The sequence below is a fragment of the Arachis ipaensis genome, chromosome B5 (genome assembly GCF_059453495.1).
Source record: "Arachis ipaensis isolate K30076 ecotype BB chromosome B5, ASM5945349v1, whole genome shotgun sequence".
Classification (NCBI taxonomy): domain Eukaryota; kingdom Viridiplantae; phylum Streptophyta; class Magnoliopsida; order Fabales; family Fabaceae; genus Arachis; species Arachis ipaensis.
The window spans coordinates 115,453,679-115,474,973 of record NC_142440.1 but is presented as its reverse complement, the minus strand read 5'-3'; the positions used below and the strand labels follow the sequence as shown (position 1 = coordinate 115,474,973).

Below are 21,295 nucleotides of genomic sequence, written 5' to 3'. Positions count from 1 at the left end.
GTTTGTGAGATCATTGTGTTGTTTGTATTGAATTTTTAATTAGCATGCTCATTAAGCTATATGATAATATTATATATTTGTGAAAACCCGCGGTAGGGTCGGATACCCGCAGGTAGGGTTAGGGTTGGGTTGTTCTCAACTCGCGGATAAGGTAAGATTGAGTTTTACACACTGTTTGGTTCAATAAAAAATAAAAGGAAAGAAAATGCAATGAAGAAAAATGGATAAAAAACTTCATTTTTCGTTGATTGGAAGTGGGACCCATGTCCAACTTTTCCTTCCAAACTTGCGAAGAAAACTAATGACAACTCTAAAATGAAAGTAAATTGACCAATTTATCCATGGTGTTAACATTGAAGAAAAAATCCTAATGTAAGCTACCGGTCTCTGAAACTTGGAGAGACTGCTCTTCTCCACCGCAGCTTCATCGTCGTGCTCGAAAGCGCTACCGCGGCTTCACTGTCATCGTTCACAAGCCACGACAGTTTCGTCATCGTCGTGACAGCTCCTTCTCCTCTTCATCCTTGCAAATTCAAGTCAAAGGTTACTCCTTTTTCGTTCAATTTTGTACTTTCTTCAAAAACAAAGTGGAAAAATAATCGTTGCACATAGTATGTGCTCTTCTTTTATTTTTCAACTGATATCCTCTTGCTTTGGTTTCTTGTTGTTGTTCTTTAAATCCACCGTTTTGTGCTTGCTTCCTTGCTAGGGTTCGGCCTGTGGAATCTGGATACTCCATAGAGTTCGACAGTAGAGGGTGCCTGCTGCCTAGTGTTGGCTTGTGTGTGTTGGTGATCCCCGTTTGGGTATTGTTGCTCTATTCAAAAGCTAAATAAATATATATGATATTATGAACCATTTTCTTTATTGATTTCTGCATATTTGATTTCTTAATTTTCTTTTTTATTTCTTTTCCTCCTTTTAATTGATTTGATTTCTTCATTACATGCTTCATTTGCAACCAAGTGTAGTGATTAATTGAATCAATATTATGGCTATAGTTTATTCAAAAGTCCAAATCTTCCTAAATGGTAAAAAATCATAAATCAAAAATTTTTTTAATAACCCAAAAGCATAAAACATGATTAAAATTGAATACACACAATTCCAAATCCCCATCATGAATGAGCAAAAAAAATAATAACAAGGGAAAAATGTCACTTCTTTTAACCAAATAGTGGGAAGAAAATCAATTAGCTGAGAGTGAGAGTGGTTGAATTGGAAGTGAAAAACTTTGTTTACAGAATGCTTAGGTTTTGTTAGGATTTTTTTTTTTTGAATCAGATCACTTTCAGTTTCAAGTTTAAGTTTAAAGGTTCAAGCTTTGTGTTCGAACTTCAAAGAGAAGATACTAACTTAAGAGTACCTATATGGGAGTACGATATCACCCTTTATCTTTAGAAATTATTTGTAAATTGCTATTTATTATTTGAGTTGTTAGTTTTTTTTTAGGTTAAAAGTTTTTAAAATTGAAATGAGGCAAATGAAATAATTAATGAATTATAGGGTAAATAATAAAAAATTTAATACTAAAAACATTTACTGTTATTTGTCTTTTGTGTGAAAGTATGTTCATTTTTTCATCTGGTTAGATTTTATCTTCAGGTGCTATGATTGTTTTATTTTAAATTTTGTATTAAAATAACATATGAATAAAACAAAATAACATTACTATAGGTACAAAATATTTGGACATTTTTCTCTTTCGGATCTTTGATAGAATTTAAAGAAAATTAATAGACATAGAGCATGGCACATACATGCTGAAACCTTATATTTCTTTTGAATGTCATCATGAGAATTTTAGTTCATCCCTCTTTTTATAATGAAATTTAAATTATACAAAAGTTCTTTAAATTAAATGGCTTTTCTTACTTGTCTTTGGCTAAAATCTGTTACTAATTGTCTATGGTTTAGTTGTTACTATTTTCTAAATAGCTAAGCAAAATAATGTGCTTGTTTCATTGGTGCACTTACAAAGCATTTGTTCAACGTATCTTGAACCTATTTTTTCAGAAACTATACTAAATCCTACTTTGGTTAACTTAATTTTTTACCGTCTAAATTATTAAGTGTTGTTGGTAGCTAAGTCCACTTAATTTTGGTGATAAATCAATGCATTAATTAATATGCCATGTGACTTATAGTGTATGTTTATTATTTATGACAGTGAGCTTTGGAATTGAGTTTGACATTTAGGAGTTGGAGACAAGTGTCTCATAACAAGGTATGTTTATATTGCGTAAGGTGAAACCATATTTTTATATGCGGCATTTAGTTTCGGGTTTTTTTTTTCTTCAACAAATGAATTGTTAGAATGTAACAACATATGTTACTTTCTGTTTACTTTTACTATCGATATGTCCATTCTAAACATTATATTTTCATAGATGGATAACGAAAATATCGAAGATGCTAATTTAGAAGATAGAACGAACGTCATACATGACTTAGAAATTCAAGTACATCAAGTCACTTCTACTGTCATATATCAACCTGAACCAATACAAATCTTAACTCGTGTCAGGGAAGAGTTAGAAAAAAGACAACATATTTGTATCACATCTCTTTCATATGTTACAGTCCATGCATTGTGTACTTTGGAATTATTATCACAATATAGGCCTAGGCAAATTAATGACAAAAACTTGGAAAGAGAAAACAGGCGTACTCAGTTAATGATACAATTATTGAAGTCTGACAAATGTCGAGATGTCATACGTATGAGCCCTGAAGCATTTCAACTGTTGTGTCAAAAGTTAAGAGAAACTGGTAGAGTAAAGGATTCAACTCGATCTACGGTTGAAGAGCAAGTAGCTAAATTCCTACAATATTATAGGGCACAATGTGAAAACTAGAACCATGTCTTTCTTCTTTCACCGCTCAGGGGAGACAATTAGTCGCCACTTTCACAACGTCCTACATGCTATTCTATCGTTAGAGAAAGACTTCTTCAAGCAACCGTCTAGTGAGGATGTTTGATAAACCCATATTTCATGAGTTCTTTTGTGCCTAATTTGAGTGGTTTATACAATCCTTCACCTACTTATTCACATTAAATGCATGGTTTTACTTTTCCTTCCTTATTATGTGATGTAAATGAAAAACATGTTTCCTAAGCTTTAAAATTAATTAATTTAATTACCTTTATTTCCATTCGATGCCGCGATTAGTGTGTTGAGTAGTTTCAGATTTTCTAAGGCAGAATGACTTAAAGAATGGAAAAGGAAACATACTAAAATGGAAGGAGAAAGCAAAACGGAGCTTTAAGGAAACTGGTATCCACGCAATGGCATGGATGACGCGATCGCGTGCCAAGCACGAATCAGCAGTGACGCGGCCGCATGACTGATGCGACCGCGCGCCTTAAGCAGAACGCACATGACGCGGTCGCATGACTGACGCGACCGCGTGGCAAGGAAAAGCTCCGAATGACGCGACCGCGTGACCCACGCGGACGCGTGACAGAGGCCACGTATCAGAATTTACAGAATACGCCCCCAGCGAATTCTGAAGCCCTTTTTGGCCCAGATCCAAGTACAGACAACATAGACCAGAGGTTATAAAGTGTGGGAATGCATCCATTCAGAGAGAGCTCGCATATTTTACTTTTCAATGATTTAGATTTAGTTGAGAGGGAGATCTTCTCTCTCTCTCTTAGGATTTAGGATTTCTTCTTGTTTTAAGAGTGACTCTCAATCCAGGTTTTATATTTCTTTGTTTTAAACTTCCCTTTTACTTTATTTATTTATTCCAGTATCTGAGTTGGCTGTTTACCTTTATAATTGGATTTATGAATTTCTCCCATGTTACAGACTGTTATTCGAATTAATGATAATTGAGGTATTTTCAGTTTATGATTGTTCTCTTTAATTTAAGTTACCATTGCTTCCCATCCAAGGATATTTTTATTATTCCAGCAATTTTACTTTTTCCCCTTTTGGTCCTGGTTAAGAATTCAGTAACTCAACAGTTATTAAACTCAACATAATTGATAATTATTATCTTGCTAATTGAGCTGAACTTAAGTAATCCCAACCTTTTCTTAGGAAATAAATAGGATTCAAAGGTCAATTTAATTAGTCCCTTGACTTTCCTGTGCCCTAGTACAGGTTGATCAAGTGGAGTTTAGATTCAACTTTCATTATAGTTGAGAGAGATAACTACGTTGGACCTCCAACTTCTCTTACCTTGCCAAAAGTCTGCTTTACAGTATTTATTTATTCTAATTGCCATTTACTTTACTTGTCATTCAAATTACTTGCTTCTCAACTTCTAAACCCCGATTACAACCTTTATAGCCAATAATAAGAACATACTTCCTCGCAGTTCCTTGAGAAGACGACCCGAGGTTTGAATACTCGGTTAACAATTTCTAAAGGGGTTTGTTACTTGTGACACCCAACACGTTTGTACGAAGGGATTTTTGTCGGTTTAGAGACTATTTTTACAACGCAACTGTTTCTATGAATCTCTTTACTGGTAAAAATCCCGACGTCAATGTTCCTTATGAAATACTTCATAATAGTCGATTCTAATCCATTTTTCAAGGTACTAAATCTTTTGATTTACTTGGTGAATTTTATGTAATTGTCAACGAAATAATGATAAAACTATTATGTTAATATGTCAATATACTTTCTAAAAAAGGATTGCATTGGAGCCATAGATGGTACTCATAGTCGTGTGAAGGTACCAAGGATGGAAGCCCCTCGTTTTCGCGGAAGAAAAGATCACACCCTATACAAAATGTATTAGCTGCCTGTGGGTTTGATATGAAATTCACTTATGTGTTGTCTGGTTGGGAAGGAACTGCCTCTGACTCGAGAATTTTGAAAGATGCTCTAAGTAGGGAATATCCACTTTGAATCTCCTAAGGTTTGTAATAGTGTAATTTATAAAATTGTCTACATAAATTCAAATTCATAGACACAGTATGTTATACTTTAATTTGTGTATGCAACTGTTGTAGGAAAATTTTATCTAGACGATGTTGGATTTATGTTAAAGCCTGGGATACTTACACCATATATAGGTATTCAGTATCATCTAAAAGAGTATTCAGTATGTGAGCTCCAAAATCCAAAAGAACTATTCAAAAGATGTTTCGGAGTTCTAAAGAAAAGATTCCCAATTATAGCTGGCGATACAGAACCTTATTATTCATTTGAAACTATGAGAGACATTTTTTTGGCATGTTGTATATTGCATAACTTTTTTATGGGTGTCGATGTTGATCAATCTATAATTGATGCAGTTAACCGAGAATTGCTACAAAAATGCAACATAGATAGATCACAATCAAATCAACAATGTGATGAGGAATATAGATATACAGCAATGCTACGAGATAATATTGCAGCTGAAATGTGGAATGTGTATCAAACTTTATGAGTGATGATATGTTTCATATATATATATATATATATATATATATATATATATATATATATATATATATATATTTTACATTCAGAATTGTTTAATTAGATTTTTTTAAGGGATTTTTTTACAGGTTAAATAATGCCAAATAAAGAAAATAAAACAACAGAAGCTAATCAACCTTCTAAAGACAACTTAAGATGGTCTGATGAGATGGATGAAGTTCTGCTGAATGCATTAGTAGAAGAAGCATTGAAAGGTAATAGACACGATGGCTCGTGGACAACTGAAGCATATGCCAATGTTGTGAAGACTTTGAGTATAGCAATAGATCCACACATAACAAAGAATCACATTAAGAATAGAATGAAGACATTGAAAGATCATTTTGCTGAGGCATATGACTTATTTCATCACTTAAGTGAATTTGCGTGGAATCCCGTTATTAGACAGTTTGAAGCTGAAGAAGAAGTGTGGCAATACTTTATTAAGGTATCTTATACTTTTTTATTACTTATACGAATGACCAAGTTAGTCACAAAATAATTTTAACATTTCTTTATGCAGGAGAAACCACATGCAAAAAAATGGAAGAAAATGCAAATTAAGCATTATGATACTTTGAAGTTGTTTGGAGCTGATAGAGCTACCGGTAAAGGGGCTGCTACTTCACGAGAAAGAATTCAACAACTTGATAGAGATCCCATTGATTTGAATGACTCATTTGAAAATATTAGATTTTCTGACATAGATATTAATATGGGACATGATACCCCAACATTTTCTGCTAATTTAGATTCACCAAGTGCTCCTCATAGTCAGCCAAATCAATTAGGTGGGACTTCAACGTCAAGAGGAACAAAGCATAAGTCTCCTATGAATGATTTTTTGGAGGCACAATATGAGAAAGTTGTTTTGGGAATTACTACCATGGCCGATGCTGTTGACAAACCCCGATTTGACGGTTTGTTTTGCATTGAATTTAGAACATTTTGATAACCTTTTGTCACATTTAGCCTAAGAATTAGCATGGTTTTGTTATCTCTTCCATAATTGTGCTTAAGTGTGAAAACATGCTTTTTAAGCCTGTTTCTGTCTGATTCCATAAGATGCCTTGATGTGTTTGCTAGTAACCTCAGGTTGAAATAGGCTAGGCATGGATCAGAGGAAGCAAGGAAGGAAGCATACAAGTGGAGAGAAGCATAAAAAGTCAAAGAAGCAAAGTCAGTCATGCACGCGCACGCGCACAAGGCGCTCGCGCGCACATTGCAGAATCGACCAGGGACGCGCACGCGTACCATGCGCGCACGCGCCGATGATGGCACATGACCTCATTAATGCAACACGTGCCTGGCGATTTGAGAGGTTTTCTGAACCCATTTTGGCGCCAAATTGCTAAGGGAAAGGAATAAAAGGATGAAGGATTAAGGAGAAGGATAATTGATCACTCTAGATGTTAGTTACCAATTAGTTTTAGTTTTAGCTTTGTAGTTAGTTTCTAGAGAGAGAAGCTCTCTCTTCCCTCTAGGATTAGGATTAGGTTTAGGTTAATCTCTCTTCTTAGATCTAGGTTTAACTCATGCTTTGATTCACTTTTCATTCACCAATTCCTAATCTTCTCCTCTTCCTCTTTCTAGATGTGTTCTTTAATAATTGTAATTCTCCATTTTTGTTTTGGATATATTGTTGTTCCTTTGTTTTCCTTCAATAATGCAATTTGAGGTAATTCATGATAATTGTGATCTCCTTGATTGTTGTTGTTAATTCTTTACATTCAATTGTAGTTAGAATTCATTCTTGTTGTGATTGACTATACTTTTCTTTTGTGCCTTCCAAGTGTTTGATGAAATGCTTGGTTGGATTTTAGTGTAGATTTTGTTCCTCTTGGCCTAGGTAGAGTAATTAGTGACTCTTGAGTTATCTAATTCCTTTGATTGATTGATAATTAGAAGTTGCTAATTGATTTGAATGCCTCTAAAACTAGCCATTCCTTAGGAGTTGATTAGGACTTGAGGAATCAAATTGATTCATCCACTTGACTTTCCTTTATTTAGTAAGGGTTAACTAAGTGGTAGCAATGAACAATTCTCATCACAATTGAGAAGGATAACTAGGATAGGACTTCTAGTTCTCACACCTTGTCAAGAGCCCTTTTTTTATAGTTGTTAGTTTATTTTCATTGTCATTTACTTTTCATGCTTCTTATCCAAAACCCCAAAATAACTCATAACCAATAACAAGACACTTCATTGTAAGTCCTAGGGAGAACGACCCGAGGTTTGAATACTTCGGTTTATAGAATTTAGGGGTTTGTACTTGTGACAAACAAATTTTTGTATGAAAGGATTAGTGATTGGTTTAGAAACTATACTTGCAACGAGAATTCATTTGTGAAATTCTAAACCGTCAAAAATCCAATTCGTCAAAATGGCGCCGTTGCCGGGGATTTGCAATGGTGTTGCGTTATTGGTTATTGTACATATGTGAATATTGTGAATAGGTTTATCTTTTGTTGTTTCTTAATTTTTGTTAGTTTTATTTTGTTCTCTCATCATGAATTCTCACCACTTTGGCTTTGAGTTTGGTTCTAAGTGTGTTGTAGGAAATGTGGACTTTAATGGCAACATGTACCATGGATGGAACCAACAAAGATGGGAAGAGCCTCAAGGAATTGATCACTCCTATTGGCAACAACCTCTGGATACTTATAGGTATAATTTCCATCCTAATGCATGCCAACTTAGCGGCTATGATGATTCTTTTTGTGACACTCAACAACCACCATCATATGCCTATGAATCTCATCCTCAACATGAACCTCAACCATTCTCACAAGCCTTTCATCACCAAGCACCACCCTATGATCCATATCCATCATATGACCAATCATCCATACCATATTTTTATGGCCATTATGAGCAAGAACCTCTAGAATCACCACAACCATATCAAGATTACTCCCAAGAACCACCTCAATACTCACCATCTCCATACCTTTACCAAGAAGAACCACCTTCCTACTATGAACCCTCTCTCCAAAATAATGAACCTTCCTATTCACCCCAAGCCCCAATAGACGATCCTCTCACTTTGTTACTCCAAGGACAAGAAGCCATGAAGCGGGATACACTTGAGTTTGTGACCAATTTGACCAAGGTGGTGCACACTTTAGCCCACCAATGCTTGAATACTCAAGGTACTTCCGTGACCACATGTGAAAAGTCAAAAGAAGAGCAAAGCATGAAGGAGAAATTGGAAAATTCGGTGGAAAAGGAGGAGTCAAATTTTGTGTTGGAACAATTGGAGAAGCCTATAATCATTGAAGAAAGGGGAGAAGTGGTTGAAGATCTCGGAGATGTTGAAAGTCCATGGGAATGTAGCATCATGGAGAACTCTTCCAAGAAGCTTGATATTGATGTTGAGGAGGGCGCGCAATCTCCAAGACATATCATCGTTGGAAACTTGGAAGCGGTTTATCAAGAAATGGATTTAATCATGGATGAATTTCTCTCTACAACGGGATCCCCTCCCATTGGATATAGAGTTGAAATTATAGAGGAGTATGCACAACCTCACAAGGAAGATGAGAAGGGCATGGTGTATATTGAAATTGAAGAATATGAAGAGGTTGATCAAGAGATGACCTCGTTCATCAATGAATTTCTATCCAAAATTGAATCGCCTCTCATTAAACAAGATGAAGTTCTTGAAGATAACACCAAGCCACGTAACAAAGAGGATGAGGTTGAAAGTGAAGAAATTTGTCAAGAGGTGGAAATATACAAAGAAGAGCACAAGGAAGTAGACCTTGCATGGTCTAAGTGTGGGGAAACCTCTCTCCCCAAAGTACCATCCAACACAACTTTCAAGTGGGTAAAATTCTTATCCATAAGCTTTACTTTCTCGCTTGAATATGGTTTGATTGAAACGGATGGACAACTTAGAGTCCTTTGTGGAATTAAAAGCAAGAATGAGTTGTGTAGTGGTTGCAAGTTAGGAATTAGGCTCATTAAGGTCAAAGCTTCAAGGTATAGGGATGATGTTGGGACAAGAATTACTTTATATGGATCTAGGAGGAAGCATTGGTGGAGTAAAGAGAATTCTATGTGCCAATCACCTTTATGTCAACCGCTCATCCGACAAAACCATGAAACTCAACTAACGGATGGGTGTGAAGACAAGATATGGGATCCCGGTTCGCTATGTGAAGACCAACTATGGGGACTCATATCTTGGGTTGAACTTTGCCCAAGCTCGACGAAAATGGTTGGAAATTCTGTCAACCAATTGAGAAGCAAGGATCCTTGGAAATTCAAGGATGAGTACAAACATAAGCCACCATGACAATAAGCATCTCAAAATGTCCAACTTAAGGACTTAAACTAAAAGTGCTAGGTGGGAGACACCCCACCATGGTAAACTCTTTCCATTCCCTTTTAAATTTGCCTAATAAGTGATTTGAGTTACCATTGTAGGTAGATGTTTCATACAAATTTGTTTGTACAATTTAATTGTTAGCTTAGTCACATGCATGTTGTGTTTAGTAGTAGATGAATAATATCGAACATTGCATTTTTTGTAAATTCTATGATGGTTGAGTGAATAAGAGTTGTGAACACTAAGGGGAGCACCCAGCAAGTTTTTCTTCCAAAAAAAAAAGAAGATAAAAAAAAATAAAAAAAATAAAAAAAAAACAGAGAGAGAGAGATGAAGAAATGGGCATGGACGCGCGCGCGCAACGTGCGCGTACGCGTCCTGACGTCCATACACCACAAGCCACATTCCAGAGAGTTGGGCCTCTCCTGGGCCAGCGTTGTGCCTCCAGCCCAACTCATTCCACGCTGACGCGCGCTACGTGCGTACGCGCACATACAGCTATGGGGAACTACACGCGTACGCGCACCTGCCGCGTCCGCGTCGATTCGCTGATGCAACTTCTGGGCCAATATCCAGAGAGTTGCGCTAAATCTGGGCCAACTTTAAGCCCCCAGCTCAACTCACCTCGCGCGGACGCGCACAAGCCGCGTGCGCGCATATATACCAAAAGCAGGAAAAGACGCGAGCGCACGCATCGCGCTTGTGCGTCCTACGATAAACTGTCAATACACGCGGATGCGCACATGCCGCGTGCGCGTAGGTCTAGTAGCGCAACCTTCAGGCCATCTTCCAGAGAGTTAGGCCTGATCTGGGCCAACTCTAAGCCCCTGGCCCAACTCCATGCCCGCGTGTGCGCACGGTACACGCACGCGTCCCTTCCTCTTTCTGCTCATCCCCGCTTAAGCGCGTTGTACGCGCACGCGTCGGGACAACATTCTATCCATGGGCGCGGACGCGCAAGGTGCGCGCACGCGCCAATTCAAAAATCGGGATAACCCTAGCTCGCGAGGCACACTGCGCAGTCGCGCAACCCCTCCCTCCAACGTTCCATTTTCTTCTTCCCCCATCCTTCACCTTCCTCCCCTCCCGACTGACCTCCGGCGAGCGCTCCGTCACCCCCGCCGCCGCCATCACTGCTCGCCTTCCCCTCCTTCTTTCCCCCCTCTTCTCTCACCACCACCCGTTCTCCCTCTCTTTCTCACTCCTCTCTTCCTCCTCTCGGCCAACCTTCCACCGCGCCACCATCCTCGACGCCGCGCCGTCTTCACCGCCGGCGACTCGCCTTCCCTCATCACTCCATCTCTCTCTCACCCGTCCATTAGGCTCAGTCTCGCACGCCTCCGAACGCCACCGGCGACTCTCCTTCACCGCCCTGCCGCTACCGCCACCACCCACGGCGGCCAGCCTCACTGATTCTGCTGCTTCCGTTCCGACCCCAATCCCCTTTCTCATTTTTTATTATTCGGCCCAGCTCCCAGGTTCCTGCTCCATTTCTGCTATCTCTGTTTCTATTTTCCCTTTCTCATTTTTTTGTTAATTCTTAGAATTGCATGATTAGTTAGAATTGGAATGTTGTATGTTAGGATTAGTTAGAAATACTTGCGGTTAGGTAGCTAGGACTGGATAGAGGATTCTAGGCCTGCTAAGTGCTCCGTATGTGCTTACTTGCTGTTTGTCTGTTTGCATGTTGTATGCTGGTTTTGGACTGCTTTTTATGCACTTCTTGTTGCCTGAATGCTGTACCACTGCTGCTGTGCTTAATTGAGGCTGCTTTCTTACTGTTTGTGCTATTCTGCTATCCGGGAACGTCCAATTTTAAGCCGGAATGCTGCCCGATTTTCAAGGATATTAGTTTCATTTTGATTTTTATTTCAGTTTTGGGCAAATTTCCGTCCCCTTTTGACTTCCCGGATTTGCACAATCATCGTGAACATGAACCGCAATTTCTCGTTCAATTGAGCCTATATATCATCATCTCACTAATCCACTTTTCTAACTCACTAATTTCTTTCACCATTTTACTTACACTCACTTTTAACCCTCTTTAACAATTCTTTCATGAATATGATGATATTAGTGCCTTTTGCATATGAGGTGTTACCTTTAATGCGCATTACGGTTTTGGTTCAGTCACTTATGCTTACTTGTTCACTTTTACATATTCAGTGCAACATCCTGATTGCTCTTTGATAATGATATCCTGAACATGTCTTCTTTGTTACATGCTTAATGTTTTATATATTCTATCACATTTTTTCAGGATGTCGGATAAAGGCAAAGCCGTAGCCACCGCCTCCAAGAAGAGAAAACACTCTACCCCCTCCATTCCTTCCATCTACAAGAACTATGCTAGGAACCCATTGCAGGACGAGGATAAAGAGAATCAGCAGTTGCCTTCTACCAATCCTGGCAAATTCCCCAATCTCTACTGTGAGCTTCGGTTCTCTAGATATCAAACCACGAAGCTGAATATTGAGAAGAAGTTGCTCCTACCTAATGATGTGAGACGGAGCATTAATGGTTGGATCCTTGAGTTAGGTATTGATTTTGTTGACCGGGACTTGGGTGACATCAATATATCTTGGGTGAAGGAATTTTACTGCAACTTCTTCCGTCCGACCTTGGATTCAGTTCAGGTGAGGGGTAGAGAGATTCTGCTCATCGAGGCCGCCATTGGGGAGGCACTACATTGCCGGCACATTCCACATGACCAGTGTGCCCATCATCAGGATGAGATAGCCATCCATACCATGACTTTTGATTATGAGGCGCTTCGGCGCGTGATTGGGATACCGGAGGCTTCTTGGGTTATGGATGCGGGCAACACCAAGCCAAAGGGGATGTTGTTCAATCATTTGACTAGGGAGGCCAAGACTTGGCAGATGATCTTCGCCCACTACGTCCTGCCTACCACCCACTTTTCTGAGGTCCCCATGGAGATGCTTCTGCTGATCGGGTGTGTTATGGAAGGGAAGGATGTCTCCTTCCCTAGACTTATCCGACAGTGCATGTGGCGGGCGCATATTCGTGGCCTACTTCCGTTTCCTACACTGGTCACGAGTATGGCAGCCCTGGCTGATGTCCCGTGGTTGGATGATGATGTGCGACCACCACCAGCTGATGCCGATGACAGGGAGATTACTATCCCCTGGGGTGTTTGGGTGCACGAGAAGCCACCTGCTAGCCGCCGCTCTCGGGCTAGGGCTGCCATAGGGACACCTTCACCACCAGCCCCTGCAGCTGGCCCATCATCTTCTACAGCCGCAGCTCCTCCACCATCTACAGACCCTCCAGCAGCACCTGAGCCTACCTATCTCCTGGTCCAGCGTCTCTTCCGGTTCTTGGAGCGAGAGCGACACCATGTCAGACGCCGTTTGGATCGGATGGACTAGGCACTTATCTCTCTAGGCGCCGAGCTACCTCCGCTTCCCGATTCTCCGGCCTCCGATGAGCAGGATCATCAGGAGGAGGACGCGGAGGCACCAGCTCAGCAGGATGCCCCTGACACTACAGCGCCAGCACACATGGAGGCACCACCTCAGACACAGGAGACTCAGCCGGTCCCACGGCCACAGACAGAGCCAGAGCCTATCGTTGTGCCTCCCACTGATCCTCCGGTTTAGCATCGAGGACGATGCTTGCTTTTAAGTGTGGGGAGGGCACCGGTAGCATTATTTGGGAACCGGTGAACTTTTTCGGCCTAGTTATCTCATTTTGCACATTTTTGTATATATTTTGATGCATTTCTAGTTTGCTTTGGATACTTTTATTGCTTATTTTGGATTTTAGATATTTTGATGCTTTTGGATATTTTTAGATATTTTGGATGATAGATTCCATATTTTAGTTTGATTTTTTTTTCTTTATACATTTTTGCATATCTCCTTTTGTATATTCTCCTTTTAGTTTGTGGTTGTGATTAGAAATCATGTTTTAAGTAAAACTTAGTCACCCTTTTTGCATAAGAAATTGGTTTTGGGTGAAAAAGAAAAGGGTGAACTAAGAAAATTTTTGAACTTTTCAATCACAACAATGCTTAGTCAAACATTGAGATTTTTCAAGAAGTTTAAATATAGGGCATTAACCCAATTGATTGAAAGAAAATTTTTGAAACTTGCTTGAATTTCATACCTTGTGAAGCATGTATTGAATTGAGAACACAAGCTTGTGAGACTTGAGCCTATTGATGTGGTTACATTTTATAACCACTTATTTTCCATTCTTGTGTGAAATTGTTCTCTTTCCATGATTGTGATCCTTAATTTGCTTGATTCTATATATCCGTTTATTTCTTGTGTTTGTGCATTTATATGATTGAGGCCAATATTTCATTTGCCACTTACCCAAATAGCCAACCTTTTACTCTCCATTGTTAGCCAATTTTGAGCCTATGCTTAACCAACTCATTCTTATTTTAGCTCATTACAAGCCCAAGGCGGAAAACCAATGAAAGGTCCTTGTTTGGATCTTTGATTAGCCTAGGCTAGTGAGAGTGTGTACTGTTCAAGTTGGTGAGGCTTGGGAACATTGGATGGGATAAAAAGGGGCAATACACTTTTATATTTAGGAATTGGGCACATATTCATGTATTAATCAAATGTAGGGACCTTATGCATTGATGTTCTTGTATTTAGTTTGAAAGAAAGAAAGAAAAAAAAATATATGATGAAAAGAAAAACAAAAAAAAAAGAAAAAAAATATAAATAAATATAAAAGGGGACAAAATGCCCAAGGTGAAGTCAATAAAAAGGAATCAATGCATAGGTGTTGTGAATCAAATAAAAGAAAAAAAAATGCATGAGTATGTAAGAAAAAGTGAAGAATGGGTAGTTAGAATAGCTCGCATTTGTATAGGTCATTGAATAGGTTAGGTGGGAAAGTCTATGCTAATCAAAGACTCAAATCCTAGTCCACTTGACCATAAATGATCCTACCTTGACCCTAACCCCGTTACAACCTAAATGAAAGACCTCATGATGAATGTATGCACGCATTGAATAAGTGTTGATTGTTAGAAGAAAATCAAATTTTGGAAAACATGACTAGAAGAGGATTGAGTGAATTAACCCTTAAACACTTGAGTGAATAGAGCGGATACACATCCGGTGAGGGTTCAAAAGCTCAATCACATGTATTCACCTATATTACCTATATTCTTGCAAGTTTGAACTCTTTCTAACAATTCAATACAATTGTGGTTTGGACTTGGTCCTTATTACTTAGCTTTTGTACTTACACATGCTCTCTTGGGAATTGATTTGTTTGAACTAAGCATTTCCAATTGCTTTAGATAGTTGCATTTAGATAAGACTCATATAGTTTAATTGCATTCAATAAATGCCATACCCCTTAGTTCCTTCTTATTTTAGCATGAGGACATGCTAAGGCTTAAGTGTGGGGAGGTTGACAAACCCCGATTTGACGGTTTGCTTTGCATTGAATTTAGAACATTTTGATAACCTTTTGTCATATTTAGCCTAAGAATTAGCATGGTTTTGTTATCTCTTCCATAATTGTGCTTAAGTGTGAAAACATGCTTTTTAAGCCTGTTTCTGTCTGATTCCATAAGATGCCTTGATGTGTTTGCTAGTAACCTCAGGTTGAAATAGGCTAGGCATGGATCAGAGGAAGCAAGGAAGGAAGCATACAAGTGGAGAGAAGCATAAAAAGTCAAAGAAGCAAAGTCAGTCATGCACGCGCACGCGCACAAGGCGCTCGCGCGCACATTGCAGAATCGACCAGGGACACGCACGCGTACCATGCGCGCACGCGCCGATGATGGCACATGACCTCATTAATGCAACACGTGCCTGGCGATTTGAGAGGTTTTCTGAACCCATTTTGGCGCCAAATTGCTAAGGGAAAGGAATAAAAGGATGAAGGATTAAGGAGAAGGATAATTGATCACTCTAGATGTTAGTTACCAATTAGTTTTAGTTTTAGCTTTGTAGTTAGTTTCTAGAGAGAGAAGCTCTCTCTTCCCTCTAGGATTAGGATTAGGTTTAGGTTAATCTCTCTTCTTAGATCTAGGTTTAACTCATGCTTTGATTCACTTTTCATTCACCAATTCCTAATCTTCTCCTCTTCCTCTTTCTAGATGTGTTCTTTAATAATTGTAATTCTCCATTTTTGTTTTGGATATATTGTTATTCCTTTGTTTTCCTTCAATAATGCAATTTGAGGTAATTCATGATAATTGTGATCTCCTTGATTGTTGTTGTTAATTCTTTACATTCAATTGTAGTTAGAATTCATTCTTGTTGTGATTGACTATACTTTTCTTTTGTGCCTTCCAAGTGTTTGATGAAATGCTTGGTTGGATTTTAGTGTAGATTTTGTTCCTCTTGGCCTAGGTAGAGTAATTAGTGACTCTTGAGTTATCTAATTCCTTTGATTGATTGATAATTAGAAGTTGCTAATTGATTTGAATGCCTCTAAAACTAGCCATTCCTTAGGAGTTGATTAGGACTTGAGGAATCAAATTGATTCATCCACTTGACTTTCCTTTATTTAGTAAGGGTTAACTAAGTGGTAGCAATGAACAATTCTCATCACAATTGAGAAGGATAACTAGGATAGGACTTCTAGTTCTCACACCTTGTCAAGAGCCCTTTTTTTATAGTTGTTAGTTTATTTTCATTGTCATTTACTTTTCATGCTTCTTATCCAAAACCCCAAAATAACTCATAACCAATAACAAGACACTTCATTGTAAGTCCTAGGGAGAACGATCCGAGGTTTGAATGCTTCGGTTTATAGAATTTAGGGGTTTGTACTTGTGACAAACAAATTTTTGTATGAAAGGATTAGTATTGGTTTAGAAACTATACTTGCAACGAGAATTCATTTGTGAAATTCTAAACCGTCAAAAATCCAATTCGTCAAGCTGTCAAAGAGGGTAGTTATCTGTCTAGCAAGCTACATGACGTGGCTCAGAGGCAGGTTGAATCAGTTGAGAGACAAGCTTCTGTGGCTGAGAGGCAAGTTTCAGTTGCCGAAAAACAAGACTCATTAATTGAAAGACAAGTTGCAATTGCTGAAAAAGGGTTGGCTATTATGCAACAAAGTAGGCCCTACCTTTACAGCGAATCAGATGTATGGGATATGTTGACTGAATTGGGTCTGATAGGTTCAGCTCGGATGTAGTGTTATAAGTTTTTATATGAAAATGAGCAGAATCTTCAAGGGTGCTACAGTTGATGCTAAGGAGGATATTTCTCCAAGGCAAGTCGTTTATGAAGAATCGAACAGAATAATCCAAGAAGCAAATTCCCTTAATGATGATAGTCACAAGTCTAGCTCTCTTGGTGATGAACTTGCATCCGCAAGTGAATTCTCTGAGATCGAAGAATCTTCCCCAAGTGAATATGAAGATGATGCAGAGGTAGATTTCTCTCAACCTCCAATCTATGACTCAAGTGATGAGGAAGACACAGAAGACTTTGACCAGGACACAGATACGATTGAAGATCTATGCAAAGAAGTGGAGGAATTCACAGAAGAGCACAAGGAAATGGAACTTGCAGAACCACCAAAAACACCTATCCCAAAGCCATTACCACCTAATACAAGCTTCAAGTGGGTACAATCCTTAACTTATAATTTTACTTATTCACTTGAATATGGTTTGCTTGAAACAGATGGCTAGCTTAGAGCTCTCTGCAGCTTTAAGAGTAAGAGGGAAATGGCTCGTACTCAGAGCTGGTGCACAAGGTTCAATAAGGTTCCACGCTTCACCTCAAAGTACACAGATTGGTATCGTGCTCAATTGCATGGATCACGGAGAACGTTTGGTCACCACGGTGAGATTCTACTTTTTAAACCGCCCGAATGGGAACATGTAGATCAAGACAGAGGCGGATTTAAAAGCAAGGCTTGGAATCCTGGAGTTTATTCTGATATTTGTCATCCCGGGAGCCTAACAATCTGTTTGAAGCTGCTCAGAAGCTTCACATGCCTAGTTTGGGACCCTGGAGGCTATTGGCATTCCAAACACTGGTGGAGATTTTTGGATGAATTTAAACATAAACCACCATAACAGGATACTCCTCCAATGTCCAACTTAAGGACTTTAACTAAAAGTGCTAGGTGGGAGACAACCCACCAAAGTATGGTCGCTTCTTTTTCAATTTATTTCTTGTTAATTGCTTTCATTTTTCCTTTTTCATTTTAATAATTAAACCTGGAATCATGCATAGCATTCATGTTAATCATTGCATTCTGCATATATATATAAAAAAAAGAGGGTGCACGACGCGACCGCATGCCCCATGCGATCGCGTCATACTGCGAAAAACACCACCCGCGCGACCGCGTGACCCACGCGGCTGCGTGACCCACGCGGCCACGTGATATATATATATCGGCGTAAGGATCCAACGAACAGAAAGTTAGGCTGGAATCGTGCGGCCCTTGTGCATTTTGCACAAATTGGCCCACGCGATCGCATGCCGCATGCGATCGCGTCACCTGCACAATATCAATCCCACGCGACTGCGTGAGCGACGCAATCGCGTCGCATAGATTGTACATCACCCCAAAAGGAGACAGAGAGTTGCGCTAAAATGGCGCTGGAGTCGTGCGTTTAGCACGAATTCCAGCGACGCGATCGCGCGACCCACGCGATCGCGTCACCCCTCTTTCCTCCCTCTCATGCGATCGCGCGACCCACGCGATCGCGTCACTCCCATTTTCACCTCAACCACGCGACCGCGTGCCCCACGCGGCCGCGTGGATTCAAAAATATAACCCCCCAGCCCGCGAACCCTATCAGTCGCGCAGCCCCCCCACCCCCAACCCTCTGCTCCCTCTCTGCTTCTTCTTCCTCCAGCCACCACCCTGCTGCCACCGCGCCCCCACCCAGACACCGCCGCCGCAACCCCCTCCCCTCCCTTCTTCCTCTCTCCTCCCCTCTCCACCACTACCAACCGCGACCACCGTCCACCACCGCCGGCCATCCAGCCGCGCCCCCCTCTCTCCGCCACCCACCCGCAGCCCCCCCTTCTTCTATCACTCACGCTAAACCCTCTCCGCCACTTTCCCCCTCAGCCGCCACCGCGACGCCGTTCCGGCCACCGCGCCGGACGCCGCCGCCGCCACCTTCTTCCCCGTTCCACCCCTCCCGCCTACCAGGTTTCGCAAAAACGCAACCCCTTTTATCCGTTCGTCATTTTTTTTGTAATTTTTTCCGTTTCTGTTCATAATTAGGATAGATAGATATGCATGTTGTAGTGGAATTTTTAGGTTATTAGGTAGCTTAGGCTGTGGTTAGTGGATCTAGGTCTGTTTACTTGCACTGTTCCTGTTTATGTTTTATCATAACTGCAATTCTGCTGTTCCTGTGACCTCGTTCATATGCTGTGCTTTCTTGCAATTGCTGCTTGTTACTCTAAATTTTCCTGTTTCTATTCATTACTGGTAACTGCAGCAAGTTTTTAATTCATATGAACTGCTATGATTGCTGTTTATTTTCCGGGACAATCCAATTTTAGCCGGAATGCTACCCAAATTGTTTTAAAAAAATTGTTTTCTTTCATGTTCTGGTTTGGCATTTCTGAACTCTGTTTTACTCTGCTTTACCCGAACCATTTCATGAATGCTATGGCAGACTTTCTTATCCTCTTTGATTTCCTGGTTCATAAACTGCATTTGTGATTAACTGATTCCAATTTGTGCTTTCTTTATTTCTATTCGAATCAGCATCACCCTGTTTTCCTTGTTCGATTATGAGTACTTCTATTCTTACCTGTGAATCCTTGTTATATGGAATTTTTCTATGCCACTTACTTTAACCCGCACTTTACTAACTCACTAACTTTAATTTACTAATTTCTTTTTCAAATTCTACCCATACTAACCCTTTTAATCTATTTTCTGATTATTTTCACTTTCCTCTAACTTTCTAACCATGGCATATTGATTATTTTTCCATTTAACATAAATTCAATCATATTTCATATACTCATTTTCCTTATTTTACTTCTCCTTTGCCGCTTTGAGTTTCCTTTGTTTAATTGCCTATTTGCTTTCCTATTTTATCCATATCCTGGTTTTCTGTTTTTCAGGATGTCTGCCTCACAGAGGAAAGGCAAAAGCAAGGCTACTGGCAAGCGCAAGCGAGGATATTCCTCCCAGTCCATCATTGCTCTAATGCATGATTCTTCATGGCGGGAGAAGAACTTCACACAGCAGGAGAAAGCTGACCAGCTGCTCCCTGCAAATGATCCTATCAAATTTGCAAACCGGTACTGTGAATTGAGGTACCCAACTTTTGCAAACTCCAGAAATCTATACCTGGAACGAAGTCTGAAGATTCCAGAAGCCCTTCAGCAGTACACCGCTGAGCAAATCAAGCAATGGGGCTGGTTCTTTCTGGAGAGAACATTGACAGAGGTCAATTCCTCTTGGGTCCGGGAATTCTACTGCAACTACTACCTCACCACCCTAGATGCAGTGAACCTGAGAGGAAAACAAATTCTGGTCACTGAGGAGGCCTTAGAGGACATTCTCCGGCTCCCAGCCAAGTCCGATCAGCCTGATGGTTATTAAAAGGCTGAGGAGGACATGCGTCAGATGCAGTTTGATTGGGATGCTGTAAAGGCACGGATAGCTCTCAACCCGACAGTCCCTTGGGAGATGGGTCAGGACACCACCATGCCTAGAGGGATCAAGAGAGCGTACTTAAACGATGAGGCTCGGTTATGGCATCAGATCTTGAGTAATTATGTGATGCCGAGTACTCACGAGACGGAGATCCCGGCTGCTATGATCACCCTCCTTTGGTGTGTGCTGGAGGGTAAGGACCTTTATCTGCCACGTTTCATTCGGCACTATATGGCCAGGGTCCACGTCCGAGGCACCCTCCCTTTTCCATATCTGGTTACACAGCTTGGCTGTCGAGCTGACGTGCCATGGGAGGATGCCGATGAGAGACCACCAGCGACGGATTGCAGGAAGATCATTCCGCGCAGCCGGAACTTCTTAGCCCTGGGCCACAGACCACCACCATTCACTGCTACTGATGAGTCAGCCCCACCATCTGCTGGACCCTCTTCCTCCACTGCTGCTCCACCTACCCCTACTACCACCACTGCACCTCCACCTGCCACAGAGCCCGTCTATCATCTGGTGCACCGCTTGTTCCGACGAATTGACCAGATGGAGCGTCGCAACAAGCGGCGCTATGAGCACCTAAAGCTGATGATACGATCCGGTGACATTCCTTCCGAGCCCGACACACCGTCCGAGGCATCTGAGGAGGAGGCGGATGCGCCCGAGGCAGAGACCCATCCCCAGGAGGCAGCACCAGTCGCACCACAGGCAGCGGTCCCACATCAGATTGAGGCTGCGGATCTTGAGATTCCGATCCAGTCAGCACCGCCTCCACAGCAGCCAGACCCTCAGCCCATCACCACTGAGACTCCAGCTACCATCCCTCCCAGTGATGACACTCCTTCACACCAGGCTTGATTGAGCATCGGAGACGATGCTTCCTTTTAAGTGTGGGGAGGTCGTCATCTCTGGCGTTTATTTTGGT

At 40.6% G+C, this 21,295-nt stretch overlaps 1 protein-coding gene across 1 annotated transcript; it reads left to right on the top strand.

Annotated features, from left to right (window-relative positions):
• Positions 1-4,500: 4,500 nt before the first annotated feature.
• On the top strand, positions 4,501-5,394 carry LOC148565461 (uncharacterized). The gene is made up of 3 exons (XM_088487166.1): positions 4,501-4,551; positions 4,651-4,714; positions 4,973-5,394. Exons 1-3 carry the CDS (start codon positions 4,501-4,503, stop codon positions 5,392-5,394), a joined length of 537 nt encoding a protein of 178 aa, XP_088343292.1.
• Positions 5,395-21,295: the final 15,901 nt, after the last annotated feature.

What these genes read in the sequence shown, in the direction of transcription:
- LOC148565461 (XM_088487166.1), top strand. Translation starts at nt 4,501, where the DNA reads ATGTTCCTTATGAAATACTTCATAATAGTCGATTCTAATCCATTTTTC. An exon ending in ATTCTAATCCATTTTTCAAG is followed by an intron (nt 4,552 to 4,650) that starts GTACTAAATCTT and finishes TTTCTAAAAAAG; the next exon opens with GATTGCATTGGAGCCATAGA. An exon ending in ACCAAGGATGGAAGCCCCTC is followed by an intron (nt 4,715 to 4,972) that starts GTTTTCGCGGAA and finishes CAACTGTTGTAG; the next exon opens with GAAAATTTTATCTAGACGAT.